Source organism: Centruroides sculpturatus, unplaced genomic scaffold (genome assembly GCF_000671375.1).
Source record: "Centruroides sculpturatus isolate CEXI.00-Female unplaced genomic scaffold, Cexi_2.0 scaffold1041, whole genome shotgun sequence".
Lineage (NCBI taxonomy): Eukaryota > Metazoa > Arthropoda > Arachnida > Scorpiones > Buthidae > Centruroides > Centruroides sculpturatus.
Window position 1 is genome coordinate 79249 of NW_019385153.1, and position 16315 is coordinate 95563.

The window sequence follows — 16315 nt, forward strand, 5'->3', positions numbered from 1 at the left end:
TGCCGATACGTCATCATCATTTATAACTATTGTTATTATTATTGCTTCGCTTCGATTATTAATAAATCGAATCGATTATTCGTACAAATTTCTTTAAATATGCATATTAGAATACCCGAAAGCAAATTTTACGAATATTTGAATATGTTATTTATAAAATTGTCCTTGAACAAATGCATAATTTCATTTCTTATTGGTTTACTCGATCGATTTTCATTGTTCCGAAGCATTTAAGTGCATCTATCTCCTAGAATAAAGTATTTTTAAAAAGGTTTTTTTATATAATCCAAACTAGTTTTAATGTATTTTATGTCTTCATCATCATAGATTAATTTTATTTATGTTCTTTTTCTTATTTCTACACGTTTTATATATAAAAACCTGGCATCATCGTTAACGTCCTTGTTAACTTTATAAATTGTGGGTGTTTCTGCGTTATGTGGGCTATTTATGGCAACTTTTTGAGACATCTGTAGGCCTAAAATTGATTAAACTTGCTTGAATTATAGGTCTACTTTTAAATTACAAGACTTCTTTTTATTTAAAATCATTAAAATCTGAATTTTCTGAGTCGCATTTTAAGCACTGCGATTCTTGACTTCGTTATTTAAATAAATTATTCTCGTTAATTTTTCTAAATTGTGGGTTCTTCTCAATTTGTCAAATAGTTTTATCACGTATCTACACATAAAATTAATTATTTTTATGTCTATATTTAGCGATTCTCATATGTTATAAAGCGACTTAAATGGTTTAAACTATTATAGTTTAGAATTTAATAGATTGTAATTCCTAATAAGTTAAGAATGATTAAGTTCCCACACGATTGTTTTTTTCCCTGTTCTTTCATTTGATATTCCCGCATTCCACGATGCTAATCATCTACTTATCCATCCTTGAAGCCAACTCTTTATTCCTAGAACTCTTACACTTTGATTGTACTTCCCACGGTGGCTAATTTAAGCACGTGACTCACCGCTTGTTATGTACCAATTCCCAACTGTAACTGCAGAAACGTAGCCGTAATATATATGTATTTATTAATATATATATATAAACACAAAATCTTATATAACTCCAAGGGAGTATCAATGTTTATCAGGTAGACAGCTGCCGAAAAAGCCATATAGAACCGATTTTAAACCTTGGTTATCGGGGTAAAGTTTAGTTGTTAGAAAGAGGCGATTGATAGCTTTTTCGCTTTTCCCCTTTTCTATATTTTTATATATATATATATCTATATATAAAACCTAAGCAATAAATGGATCAACACACTATCTCCTTAAAGCTTATAGTAACACGCGAAGCGTCATAAAACTACGTAACCTTAATAAAAGTTCTAACTTAGAAGCCCTAGTACTATCGTGCCATTCGGGGGTGCTTAATAAAGTTGTAAATTTGACGTAAGACTGAAGCGTGCGAACCCATCCAGATGGTATATTCGGTTTGCGAGATCTTTTTTCTTTTTTTTTTCTTTTTATTTTGTTTCGGAGCCGTTTGGCAGCGGGTGGGAAAACAACCAACATACACACATACATATAAACTGATTTATGTGTTGGCTGAGGGTCTGTCTTGACGTGCTTTGTTAAACACACCTCTAGACGGGTCAGAATTAATTAACAACTTTACAGAGTTGTCCGCGACTAGATGCGAGATTGGATAGAACCTTCATTAATCTCGACTCCCGTCTTTGATTAATTCGTTCCCTACCCATCCTTGTACTGCGATGAAATAACCTAATTCCGAGTCTAAAGAATTTGCACTAGCTATACGATAACGTGTTGACGCTTTCCCTATATATATATATATATAATATGTATGTATGCGTGTGTATGTGTGTGTGTCTGTGTGTCTGTGTGTGTGTGTGCGTCTGTGTATTGTGGATATCATATTACTTTGCAGTCTATCAAGTGAACTGAGAAAAACCTCGGGGGGAGATATAGAGTAATCGGATGCCAAATCTGACACAATGGCAGCTTAAAGTATTCCTTTTAGCCGATCAAACTGCTTATTGTTGTTTGGTGAAGCGGTAAAAGTTTTATACTAGCGAATGGTTATTTATAATTTGATCAGCTGTAAAACTTTTATGAATAGATTCGAGTCGATTTTATAATTACTTTGATGATTAGGATCGTCTTCTAACTTAAGTTTCGTGTTTAAGATAAATTCTTTTTTCTTTATTATCATTATATTTGCAATTTTATTCTTTTACGGTTATTATCTCTATTTAATTGTCTTTCCCCATTTAATTTTCTTAGAATAAAATTTTTCTATATTCGCTTATATGTTATAATTATCTCGTAGCTATTGTAAACATCATTTTGAACTTTCAGTAAGTTTTCTAAGGCATTTTGATTTTCTGTTAGCATATAATGCGCATCTATTTGTAGCGTTATTGACGTTTATTGATAGAGAAAAAAGTAGCATTATAAGAGAGAAGGAAATGTGATGAAGTGAAAGTTGGCTTCTTCCTGTTGCTAGCTTTCTCTCATCGCATCTACGGAGAAAAATTTCAAGATAAACAAAAGTGTCGAATATGTTAGTGTGAATGAGTCCCGAAGCGTCTTGTTTCGTGCTTAACTAAACACGAAACTATTATTTTAAGTTGTCACAGGTGCAGATGGGACAACGTTGCACCGACTATTAGCCAGCTAGAAAGGGAGAGTATAGAAATTAGCTTTGACTCCAGAGAACCGAGATAACAGGGATTTTAAACGATGCCATAGAAAGCAGTTTCGAGTGCGAGTGTTTAGTGTAAAACCGCAAGACATTCTTTAACATCGGCCTCTGAGACCCTGCCACACACTAACGGCGAGAAAATGGCCAAAACGTGTTTTGCAGATAAGAATCCCTGCTGGCATGGCTTCTACTGACAGCCTGACTTATTGCCTTCAGCAACACCCCTAGTGTCTAGGGAAAGTTGAAGCAACTACTAAAGGGGTTGTAGAATCCGTTGTGTGAGAGTTTTGTCTCCATAGTTGAGATTGATACTCGGGTGAGGGGTTAATTTTTCACCTAAAGGCTGTTCCTCGGCTATTTAATTTCTGTTAATGACTTCTAGTCCGATGTCCGCAGTGCATCCTCCAGGAACAGAAAAGATTGAGAACGACTCCCTCGAGTATATACTTATGGGTCCTGTTGAGTTATCTTCTACATCCATTTACCTTATATTTGGATAATCAATTTAGTTACATTGCCCATCATCCCTGGGCATATTTGTGAATTATTAGCTAGAGAAGAGAAGTGAACGCCTCGTTCCCAAGATTCATTTAAATTTAAAATATTCAAACCACCCAAATGTTGATGGTGATTAATGCTCTCCCTTTATATATAACGTGGTTTCCATCTTTAAACTATTTTCTCCATTGTCCCGTTATTGTCTTAAACATTCGTCTACGGCAAAACTATAAAAATATCTTTAGTCATCTCGACATTAATTAAAGAATTTTTCCAATTAAACCTTTAATCCGTTGATTGCAGCCATTTTTAACTAGCTCACACCGAGTTTTAGCTAATTAAAAACTTCTTCATCAGAAAATTTGTCAGAAAATAAAGAAAAGATGCTCCAAAAAGTGTTCACTTCATAAAATTACAATCAATACGTCATACGATGCCCAGAAACAGTCTTTATTGAAGCTTAGCCCCATAACAAACCTTCGGGCGAAGAGTCCTGTTACGTGCACAGCTTGTAAACAACACGTCACTTGAGGTTTAGGGTTATAGCTGAAAAAAACGGCGAAGTAAATATTTGTAGGCAACGTAATCAGCTTGTCCCGGAAGAGGACTGCAAATTGGTCAGCATAAAAAGGAGTTAATCGCTGCACGGGTCTCAGATATCACCTCCTGATTAAGACAATTTTCACGTCAAAATCCCTTCCAGAAATCCCATACTTCGTAACATCGATCTGGTTCTTTGCTTCTTCTCCTCTTTTTATGAAAAAGAAACGAAAATTGGTGGGTGGAACATGAGAAGTACCTGTTGCTGAGCATGTCTGTGGCTTTTTACTCACTTTGTTCTTCAATAATTGGCAATAGATCCGTTGACAATGTCTAAGTTCCATATGTAATCTGCATAGGGTTGCTTTCGCCCCCCTTACCACCATAAAAATATCGATTTTCTTGTCTGTTAGGGGAGGAATTTGATTCGATCCCCTCATCAATATGCCACATTAGACAATAGACTCTTTTTTAAACCCTACTATATATTGGTGAGATGCGTGTTATCAACTCGAAATCGCACGTTTTGTTAGCATCGCTCCTCTTAGTTGACGACATTCTGAATAATATTATCTTTATTTCTTTGAGTTATGCTTTGGTAAGCGTTATTCTAGCTATAATTGTATTTCTGAAAGAAGAAATGATGATAGATTTTGCTTCACAAGTCCAATTTTTTAAATTAGAGCAGCGAATTCGTTGTATTTAGACTTTGTCGGAAGTTTAAATTTTAGATTAAGATATAAATTATCTATCACACACTCTTATAGATCTAACGAGTTATTAAACAATATAAAAGAATTGCACAATTTAAAATATCTTAGGATATTTCAATGATAAAGACACATAAATCATGCACGCATCCACATTTATATGCCAATTCAACAATGCATGGTAGACCAACATCCGAAGAGCAACTGGTATAAGTTCTTCACTCAATTAAAGTTGCAAAAAAAATAAGAAAAGTTTGAGATGGATAAAAATTTTCATAAAACTTCAATATCCTTTTTTTTATATTTGGAAATACTCCCTGACGAGGATCTCTCAATATAAATAAAATGTTTTAAAGAAAAACAGAAGAGACGAGTATTCAGTCAATGAATATAAAGGAAAGACAGCTTCAGTATATTCATGCTGCCAAATTGACAAGATTTCACACGCAGTTGACGTCTGCCAGATAATCTCCCTTCTCTCACTATATAGAATTTTTAAGTTTCTCACTTGGTTCTTTGCATACGTGATAGGAGTTGATCTGTAGAATGAGGTTAGCTGTCTTTTCTGCTATGTTTTCTTGATTTTTCTTTATACGTTTTTGCACAGAATAAAGCTATTGCCATTATAACAACCGTAAGAGTAATAGAGTTTTCCTTTTTTTTTTTGAAGTTCATTCGTTATGCATCTTTTCTATAGGGCCACCCTTCTTTGGACCGTATCGAATTTCGCTCTAAATATAGGTCCCATACCCTTAAATAATATAAGAAAAAATGGTTGTAGCACCAAGTTGATGCGATTTTTTTATGGTGTAGATCAAAGATCTAAAAGTTTTATTAGTTTCGCGAAAAGTAAATTTTTAAGTAAATATTTGCAAAAAAAAACAATGTTCTTTCTTTTATATGTATACGAAAATATAATAATTTAAAAAAAAATAATATTAACTCTACTAACGTGTTACGGTTATTATACTAAATTTTAAATTTGTAATCACGTGACAAAAACTAACCCGTTACAAAACACGTGAATGTAATCTCGCTCTTTGTTACGTAATTACAAATTTTAAACAAATGAATATCTAAGAGTTAAAATAAATTAACTCTTAGTAAAAATTTAGGCCAAAGCATACTCCAAACAAAACTAAGTTCTATGTTTGAATGAATGAATCATTTATGAATCAGTTCAATTTGATTAACTTGATATTATTTTGAGCTGATTTCGTAGATAACATAGGCTTAAGGTCGGTGGAGGAATGCCATGTTCTGTCCGACGTAACTGGCCTCTCTAACCATTCAGTTCCAGGCCTGGAAGACCACCGAAACGTGCCACCATGGTTGGACTCAATCATAGCCCTGCCAATCACAACATGCTCTTGAAGAAATCTCGTTTGGACTCCGACTATTCCAGCTACGAAAACGGACATATCACAGGTAAGAACTCCCTCATTCACTTTTTAATTTACTACCCAATTAGCATTTTATTTAATAAATGAATTCGTATAAATATATACAAAATTCGAATATTATAAATACCATATCTACACGACGTTTTTACTACTTTAAAGGTCATTTTCCTCATTAAAATCTTAATAAACCTATATTAAAATATTCAAATTTGTAGATATAATTATCATTTTTTATATTTATAAACTATATATATATATAGGTTAAATAGATATACTTCGTATAGAAAGGATTATATTTAGTCTTAAATGAAATTGATATGAGTTTCTTACGAGGAACAACTTGAAGATTGTTAAGAAATATATCATTAAAATTGCTACTTGATCAAAGCTTGTTTTTATGAATTTTTAGTATCGCTTGTAAAAAATGAACTTTTTTTTTCTTTATTTTTATCAAAAATTGTCTATTATCTCGAAGTTTCGATTATCTTAATAGGTAGAAGAATCGCAGTAGTTTCAATAACGATAAAGAAGTACCAAAATCTCTCGAGATAAAGGATCAATTTATCGCTTTCTGACAAAGAAATATGATTAAAAAAAAAGATAATTATTTTAAAAATCATTTTATAGATATATCAAAATTTTATTTGAAAATAAATTAAATCAATAAAAATAGATAAATTCACGGTTACTTTGATCGGAAAGCTTTACTCAAGAGATATTAACTTACATTTTCTCTTTTCCAACTCGATTAAGTAGATGAGATTTTTTTTAAATTTACAAAATTCTAAACAAGAGAAACTCTTTAAAATATTAAAACTTGTTTTATAATATTTCTGACAATTATTCGTAACAAATTAATCTAAAATAAAATTGCATGCCATTTTTTTTTTTTAGTGTAGCATTTTCTTATCAGTTATAAATCTTAAAAGAGTTTGTTGTAACGATTTGTAAAAATTATAAGATATAAAATTTAATTTTAATTTTTAAATGAATTTTAAATTAGATAATGTACTGAAAAAAATGCAAAATAAGTATAAAAATTAGTTAAAATTATTCAAAAATCTTCATTTGAATAGATCTTTGAGAGTTTTAATTATTTCTTCNAATAGTGGGTCTTCTTATTCATGTCTTGTATGTTGTTGAAATGTTGAATGACAAACGAAGAATGCTTCCATTATTCTCGTTAGACATATGCCAGCTTTTAGGTGATAATGTTTTAATTCGCATTTTAGACAGTAGATAAATTAACGTATATATACGCATAAAAAAAGTAAGTGTAAGAGTTTATAAGTGCAACAAATTTCCTGTTGTTACATTTCTACACCATTATAACGTATAATTTTCAGGATTATGCTGTATGTAGAAGGAAGAAGGATATAAAAAAATGTATGTATTTTAACTGTAGCAATTGTCTATTGATAATAATTGACTTAAAATCATTACCGTTTCTACCCCAAGGCGATCCTTTTGTATGTTGTTTCTATTGCCAATGACGAATCGTGTAGGTGGCTATCGGACTGAAAACACAAATAACTATCAGGTTATTACCGAGCTTCCTTTATATCCTGCGGGTAAATATTGTTTCCCCATTCTTAGTTTTGACATGATATCGTGGCTATTGTTCGCTCACCTGTAGTTTTACAAACCACCAATTATACTTGCGCTTATCCGTTTTTATCTAATTAGTCTATAAAGTGTGGACACCCGTTTTGAGCTGTATAGTTTTTAACTGGGTTCCAAATGACAGATATTTCCGGTTAAATGTTCCGTTATACGAAGATATATGTTTATATTGACTTTGCAGCTGACTTTTTAAATACAAAATGATAACTAGGCTCTTTAATCTTATCGTAAGTTTGTGTGATGCTGCATTCGAAATTATACTTTTATCTCAAGTTTTTACGTAGATCTGCGAATTTAATATGCAGGCCTGAAGGAAACCTTTGATAATTACGCTTAAATTTTTATTATTACAAAAATTTAGAAGTGTAAAGTCTTGTTGATAATCGGTGGCGGGTTAGGGCCTATCTTTTAATCGTTTGCTTGGGCCTCCAAGTTTAAGAAGTCCCAAACAGAAGTAATTGTATAATAAATCCTATTGAGAGGCCTTAGAATTAGCTAGTACTTAGGACCTCTAGATGTATTGATTTGCCATTGACAATAATTAGGCCTTGGAAATTGAAAGTGTTATTAACAAATTTATCAGTTAAGAATACGGAAAATGGCAATTTTCATATGACATTTGAGAAAATTTCTCCTAAAAATTATTTTAATTCAAAAAATTCACAAGTATTTTTATTATACAGATATAAAATGTTATAATTGGAGCGCGCAATTATCAATTATTATTTTCTAGAAAACAGTATTCCAGTATGATTGTGTTTGTGTGGTTTATGTATATATAAACATTATATTTTCTTATAGAAAGTGGGTTAGAATTGTATGATCGAAAGTGATTAATCGAAGAATTTTACATATTGTCAACAAAGAAAATCGAATTATTTTGCTTGTACTACCGCAAATACACGAGTAGTCGAGAAGACGGTTTGAAGATGGAGTTTAAATAACTAGAGTCAACAACAGTAAAGTGTGGGAAAAAATAACAAAATCAAATTGTTTTGCTCTTTATGATAGCTTCGGGCCAGAGTGTTATTTACTAATAAATTTTAAAGAGCAAAAGAAAAAAAAAAAGAGGAAAAAGAAAATGTTTGACTTGATATAGAAGAGTTTCTAATTGTCCATTGGCATGACGCTTTTGTCAATATTAAACCACAGAAAAAGAAGTCGGCTCTTACACTAATATATAATTCATGATAGGAAAACGTGTATTTTTGACAGTTCATCTGTACAAATGGCAAACTTGAGAAATCAAATATTATATTTAAAAAAAAAAAAAATATATAGCATTCATAACTCATACTCTTGTCAGAAAATTTATCTTTTGAATACCTTTTTTTTCAAACTCTAGCAATAGAAATTAATGCACTAAGAGTAAAGAAAGGATATGTTATATTAATAAATCACTTTTTTGCTGTTTGTTGATGGAGTGTGCGAGAGGGAAGAGCATCGGTGCCCTTTATAGAAAAGGATAGGGTGGTTAGACTCGATTGGTGATGGTGCACCGTTGGAGGTCTACTCAGCCGCTGAATGCGACACAAAAACGTCATAATTCTGGCGCCCACCTCCCCGTGTTTCGACTGGTTTCTTTGTTTCGGATCGGTTCATTACACCACCCCCAGCTCCTTGCGGTAATCAATAGTCGATGCTAGAAAGAGGGGGGTGCGCGTGGACAGGAAGCACAAACATAACATATCCGGAACTTACCTTAATTAATCCGTTACTTATAAATGAGTAAAAAAAAAAAATGTAGAAAATCTAGCACACTTTAAGTTTTCTCAAACAAAGGATAAAGCGATAAAATTATATCTCACTATCCTACAGAATAGGTAAGTTAATAGCGCGATTGCCCTAAAGGAAAGTAAGAACACCAGATGGCAGACGGTACCTGTGTTGTTACTCGTAGGTAGAAAGGGATTTATCAATCTACAAAAACTACCTCGCTAATCAATAGAGATATACTAGCATAGAAACACATGTAGGCCCTACATCGTATCGAGTTAGATTTTTACAAACTCAACTCTAACTTCAAGATAACTTGTTAATATCCGGATACAACAGATGATAGCTTACTTTAATAGGGAGAGGGGGGTTTAAAGAAAGAAGAGCAGGAAAGGGGGGAAATATATATCAAAAGTGAACAATTTATCACAGAGTTAGGCAAAGTCGCAAATGAAAGAAATTCTCTTTAATCCGCTTTTTAGACACGTTCTCTAAGAATAGTGGGTCTTCTTATTCATGTCTTGTATGTTGTTGAAATGTTGAATGACAAACGAAGAATGCTTCCATTATTCTCGTTAGACATATGCCAGCTTTTTAAAGAGAGGACTTAACAACAGGAGGCCAGATTCCACAAGTACGTTATCCGGATCTTCAACTTTTAAAAATATAATAATATATATATATTATTCAGATGCATAAAATTAAAATTAATAATTACTTTTTTTGAGAGTTTCTCCAGTAAATTATAAATATATAATTTTATTTTTTTATTGTCTAGAATCATTAAAGTTAATTACAATTAATATAAATTGTTCGTTACAATTAACAATAGATGACATTTAAAAACCGTTTCCTCTATAGTTAACATTAATTGCTTCTTCTACTGTTAACAGACGGAAAGAACTAATACGTTGACGCTTTTCTAGAAAGCATTAAGAGTCGATTTTGCGAGAGGGTATCCTAACTATAGGGCAATATTCGTTTGAGAAATAAGAATCGGACGGAAAACAGTGCCACACCGGATGTATATACGCACTTCCGAAACGGTGTTAATGTACTTCCTGTAGACATAGTAACTCAGATAGAGGTCCTTATTGATTCAAGACGCATTTAAGAGCGAGTTCTATCAAACAATAGTTTATACAGCATAATAACTGTTAAATGCCGATACGTCATCATCATTTATAACTATTGTTATTATTATTGCTTCGCTTCGATTATTAATAAATCGAATCGATTATTCGTACAAATTTCTTTAAATATGCATATTAGAATACCCGAAAGCAAATTTTACGAATATTTGAATATGTTATTTATAAAATTGTCCTTGAACAAATGCATAATTTCATTTCTTATTGGTTTACTCGATCGATTTTCATTGTTCCGAAGCATTTAAGTGCATCTATCTCCTAGAATAAAGTATTTTTAAAAAGGTTTTTTTATATAATCCAAACTAGTTTTAATGTATTTTATGTCTTCATCATCATAGATTAATTTTATTTATGTTCTTTTTCTTATTTCTACACGTTTTATATATAAAAACCTGGCATCATCGTTAACGTCCTTGTTAACTTTATAAATTGTGGGTGTTTCTGCGTTATGTGGGCTATTTATGGCAACTTTTTGAGACATCTGTAGGCCTAAAATTGATTAAACTTGCTTGAATTATAGGTCTACTTTTAAATTACAAGACTTCTTTTTATTTAAAATCATTAAAATCTGAATTTTCTGAGTCGCATTTTAAGCACTGCGATTCTTGACTTCGTTATTTAAATAAATTATTCTCGTTAATTTTTCTAAATTGTGGGTTCTTCTCAATTTGTCAAATAGTTTTATCACGTATCTACACATAAAATTAATTATTTTTATGTCTATATTTAGCGATTCTCATATGTTATAAAGCGACTTAAATGGTTTAAACTATTATAGTTTAGAATTTAATAGATTGTAATTCCTAATAAGTTAAGAATGATTAAGTTCCCACACGATTGTTTTTTTCCCTGTTCTTTCATTTGATATTCCCGCATTCCACGATGCTAATCATCTACTTATCCATCCTTGAAGCCAACTCTTTATTCCTAGAACTCTTACACTTTGATTGTACTTCCCACGGTGGCTAATTTAAGCACGTGACTCACCGCTTGTTATGTACCAATTCCCAACTGTAACTGCAGAAACGTAGCCGTAATATATATGTATTTATTAATATATATATATAAACACAAAATCTTATATAACTCCAAGGGAGTATCAATGTTTATCAGGTAGACAGCTGCCGAAAAAGCCATATAGAACCGATTTTAAACCTTGGTTATCGGGGTAAAGTTTAGTTGTTAGAAAGAGGCGATTGATAGCTTTTTCGCTTTTCCCCTTTTCTATATTTTTATATATATATATATCTATATATAAAACCTAAGCAATAAATGGATCAACACACTATCTCCTTAAAGCTTATAGTAACACGCGAAGCGTCATAAAACTACGTAACCTTAATAAAACTTCTAACTTAGAAGCCCTAGTACTATCGTGCCATTCGGGGGTGCTTAATAAAGTTGTAAATTTGACGTAAGACTGAAGCGTGCGAACCCATCCAGATGGTATATTCGGTTTGCGAGATCTTTTTTCTTTTTTTTTTCTTTTTATTTTGTTTCGGAGCCGTTTGGCAGCGGGTGGGAAAACAACCAACATACACACATACATATAAACTGATTTATGTGTTGGCTGAGGGTCTGTCTTGACGTGCTTTGTTAAACACACCTCTAGACGGGTCAGAATTAATTAACAACTTTACAGAGTTGTCCGCGACTAGATGCGAGATTGGATAGAACCTTCATTAATCTCGACTCCCGTCTTTGATTAATTCGTTCCCTACCCATCCTTGTACTGCGATGAAATAACCTAATTCCGAGTCTAAAGAATTTGCACTAGCTATACGATAACGTGTTGACGCTTTCCCTATATATATATATATATAATATGTATGTATGCGTGTGTATGTGTGTGTGTCTGTGTGTCTGTGTGTGTGTGTGCGTCTGTGTATTGTGGATATCATATTACTTTGCAGTCTATCAAGTGAACTGAGAAAAACCTCGGGGGGAGATATAGAGTAATCGGATGCCAAATCTGACACAATGGCAGCTTAAAGTATTCCTTTTAGCCGATCAAACTGCTTATTGTTGTTTGGTGAAGCGGTAAAAGTTTTATACTAGCGAATGGTTATTTATAATTTGATCAGCTGTAAAACTTTTATGAATAGATTCGAGTCGATTTTATAATTACTTTGATGATTAGGATCGTCTTCTAACTTAAGTTTCGTGTTTAAGATAAATTCTTTTTTCTTTATTATCATTATATTTGCAATTTTATTCTTTTACGGTTATTATCTCTATTTAATTGTCTTTCCCCATTTAATTTTCTTAGAATAAAATTTTTCTATATTCGCTTATATGTTATAATTATCTCGTAGCTATTGTAAACATCATTTTGAACTTTCAGTAAGTTTTCTAAGGCATTTTGATTTTCTGTTAGCATATAATGCGCATCTATTTGTAGCGTTATTGACGTTTATTGATAGAGAAAAAAGTAGCATTATAAGAGAGAAGGAAATGTGATGAAGTGAAAGTTGGCTTCTTCCTGTTGCTAGCTTTCTCTCATCGCATCTACGGAGAAAAATTTCAAGATAAACAAAAGTGTCGAATATGTTAGTGTGAATGAGTCCCGAAGCGTCTTGTTTCGTGCTTAACTAAACACGAAACTATTATTTTAAGTTGTCACAGGTGCAGATGGGACAACGTTGCACCGACTATTAGCCAGCTAGAAAGGGAGAGTATAGAAATTAGCTTTGACTCCAGAGAACCGAGATAACAGGGATTTTAAACGATGCCATAGAAAGCAGTTTCGAGTGCGAGTGTTTAGTGTAAAACCGCAAGACATTCTTTAACATCGGCCTCTGAGACCCTGCCACACACTAACGGCGAGAAAATGGCCAAAACGTGTTTTGCAGATAAGAATCCCTGCTGGCATGGCTTCTACTGACAGCCTGACTTATTGCCTTCAGCAACACCCCTAGTGTCTAGGGAAAGTTGAAGCAACTACTAAAGGGGTTGTAGAATCCGTTGTGTGAGAGTTTTGTCTCCATAGTTGAGATTGATACTCGGGTGAGGGGTTAATTTTTCACCTAAAGGCTGTTCCTCGGCTATTTAATTTCTGTTAATGACTTCTAGTCCGATGTCCGCAGTGCATCCTCCAGGAACAGAAAAGATTGAGAACGACTCCCTCGAGTATATACTTATGGGTCCTGTTGAGTTATCTTCTACATCCATTTACCTTATATTTGGATAATCAATTTAGTTACATTGCCCATCATCCCTGGGCATATTTGTGAATTATTAGCTAGAGAAGAGAAGTGAACGCCTCGTTCCCAAGATTCATTTAAATTTAAAATATTCAAACCACCCAAATGTTGATGGTGATTAATGCTCTCCCTTTATATATAACGTGGTTTCCATCTTTAAACTATTTTCTCCATTGTCCCGTTATTGTCTTAAACATTCGTCTACGGCAAAACTATAAAAATATCTTTAGTCATCTCGACATTAATTAAAGAATTTTTCCAATTAAACCTTTAATCCGTTGATTGCAGCCATTTTTAACTAGCTCACACCGAGTTTTAGCTAATTAAAAACTTCTTCATCAGAAAATTTGTCAGAAAATAAAGAAAAGATGCTCCAAAAAGTGTTCACTTCATAAAATTACAATCAATACGTCATACGATGCCCAGAAACAGTCTTTATTGAAGCTTAGCCCCATAACAAACCTTCGGGCGAAGAGTCCTGTTACGTGCACAGCTTGTAAACAACACGTCACTTGAGGTTTAGGGTTATAGCTGAAAAAAACGGCGAAGTAAATATTTGTAGGCAACGTAATCAGCTTGTCCCGGAAGAGGACTGCAAATTGGTCAGCATAAAAAGGAGTTAATCGCTGCACGGGTCTCAGATATCACCTCCTGATTAAGACAATTTTCACGTCAAAATCCCTTCCAGAAATCCCATACTTCGTAACATCGATCTGGTTCTTTGCTTCTTCTCCTCTTTTTATGAAAAAGAAACGAAAATTGGTGGGTGGAACATGAGAAGTACCTGTTGCTGAGCATGTCTGTGGCTTTTTACTCACTTTGTTCTTCAATAATTGGCAATAGATCCGTTGACAATGTCTAAGTTCCATATGTAATCTGCATAGGGTTGCTTTCGCCCCCCTTACCACCATAAAAATATCGATTTTCTTGTCTGTTAGGGGAGGAATTTGATTCGATCCCCTCATCAATATGCCACATTAGACAATAGACTCTTTTTTAAACCCTACTATATATTGGTGAGATGCGTGTTATCAACTCGAAATCGCACGTTTTGTTAGCATCGCTCCTCTTAGTTGACGACATTCTGAATAATATTATCTTTATTTCTTTGAGTTATGCTTTGGTAAGCGTTATTCTAGCTATAATTGTATTTCTGAAAGAAGAAATGATGATAGATTTTGCTTCACAAGTCCAATTTTTTAAATTAGAGCAGCGAATTCGTTGTATTTAGACTTTGTCGGAAGTTTAAATTTTAGATTAAGATATAAATTATCTATCACACACTCTTATAGATCTAACGAGTTATTAAACAATATAAAAGAATTGCACAATTTAAAATATCTTAGGATATTTCAATGATAAAGACCCATAAATCATGCACGCATCCACATTTATATGCCAATTCAACAATGCATGGTAGACCAACATCCGAAGAGCAACTGGTATAAGTTCTTCACTCAATTAAAGTTGCAAAAAAAATAAGAAAAGTTTGAGATGGATAAAAATTTTCATAAAACTTCAATATCCTTTTTTTTTATATTTGGAAATACTCCCTGACGAGGATCTCTCAATATAAATAAAATGTTTTAAAGAAAAACAGAAGAGACGAGTATTCAGTCAATGAATATAAAGGAAAGACAGCTTCAGTATATTCATGCTGCCAAATTGACAAGATTTCACACGCAGTTGACGTCTGCCAGATAATCTCCCTTCTCTCACTATATAGAATTTTTAAGTTTCTCACTTGGTTCTTTGCATACGTGATAGGAGTTGATCTGTAGAATGAGGTTAGCTGTCTTTTCTGCTATGTTTTCTTGATTTTTCTTTATACGTTTTTGCACAGAATAAAGCTATTGCCATTATAACAACCGTAAGAGTAATAGAGTTTTCCTTTTTTTTTTTGAAGTTCATTCGTTATGCATCTTTTCTATAGGGCCACCCTTCTTTGGACCGTATCGAATTTCGCTCTAAATATAGGTCCCATACCCTTAAATAATATAAGAAAAAATGGTTGTAGCACCAAGTTGATGCGATTTTTTTATGGTGTAGATCAAAGATCTAAAAGTTTTATTAGTTTCGCGAAAAGTAAATTTTTAAGTAAATATTTGCAAAAAAAAACAATGTTCTTTCTTTTATATGTATACGAAAATATAATAATTTAAAAAAAAATAATATTAACTCTACTAACGTGTTACGGTTATTATACTAAATTTTAAATTTGTAATCACGTGACAAAAACTAACCCGTTACAAAACACGTGAATGTAATCTCGCTCTTTGTTACGTAATTACAAATTTTAAACAAATGAATATCTAAGAGTTAAAATAAATTAACTCTTAGTAAAAATTTAGGCCAAAGCATACTCCAAACAAAACTAAGTTCTATGTTTGAATGAATGAATCATTTATGAATCAGTTCAATTTGATTAACTTGATATTATTTTGAGCTGATTTCGTAGATAACATAGGCTTAAGGTCGGTGGAGGAATGCCATGTTCTGTCCGACGTAACTGGCCTCTCTAACCATTCAGTTCCAGGCCTGGAAGACCACCGAAACGTGCCACCATGGTTGGACTCAATCATAGCCCTGCCAATCACAACATGCTCTTGAAGAAATCTCGTTTGGACTCCGACTATTCCAGCTACGAAAACGGACATATCACAGGTAAGAACTCCCTCATTCACTTTTTAATTTACTACCCAATTAGCATTTTATTTAATAAATGAATTCGTATAAATATATACAAAATTCGAATATTATAAATACCATATCTACACGACGTTTTTACTACT

General features: G+C 32.8%; 1 protein-coding gene across 3 annotated transcripts in view; it reads left to right on the forward strand.

Annotated features, from left to right (window-relative positions):
• The window catches only part of LOC111635532 (dachshund homolog 1-like), a 107082-nt gene that overhangs the window by 39459 nt on the left and 51308 nt on the right, over positions 1-16315 (forward strand). The window contains exon 2 of one of the 3 annotated variants that reach the window (XM_023380522.1): positions 5722-5855. The exons of the other annotated variants lie outside the window; for them this stretch is intronic. Coding sequence (XP_023236290.1) covers positions 5722-5855 — 134 coding nt within the window. The remainder of the gene's footprint in view (positions 1-5721; positions 5856-16315) is intronic. 3 annotated transcript variants of the gene reach the window in all.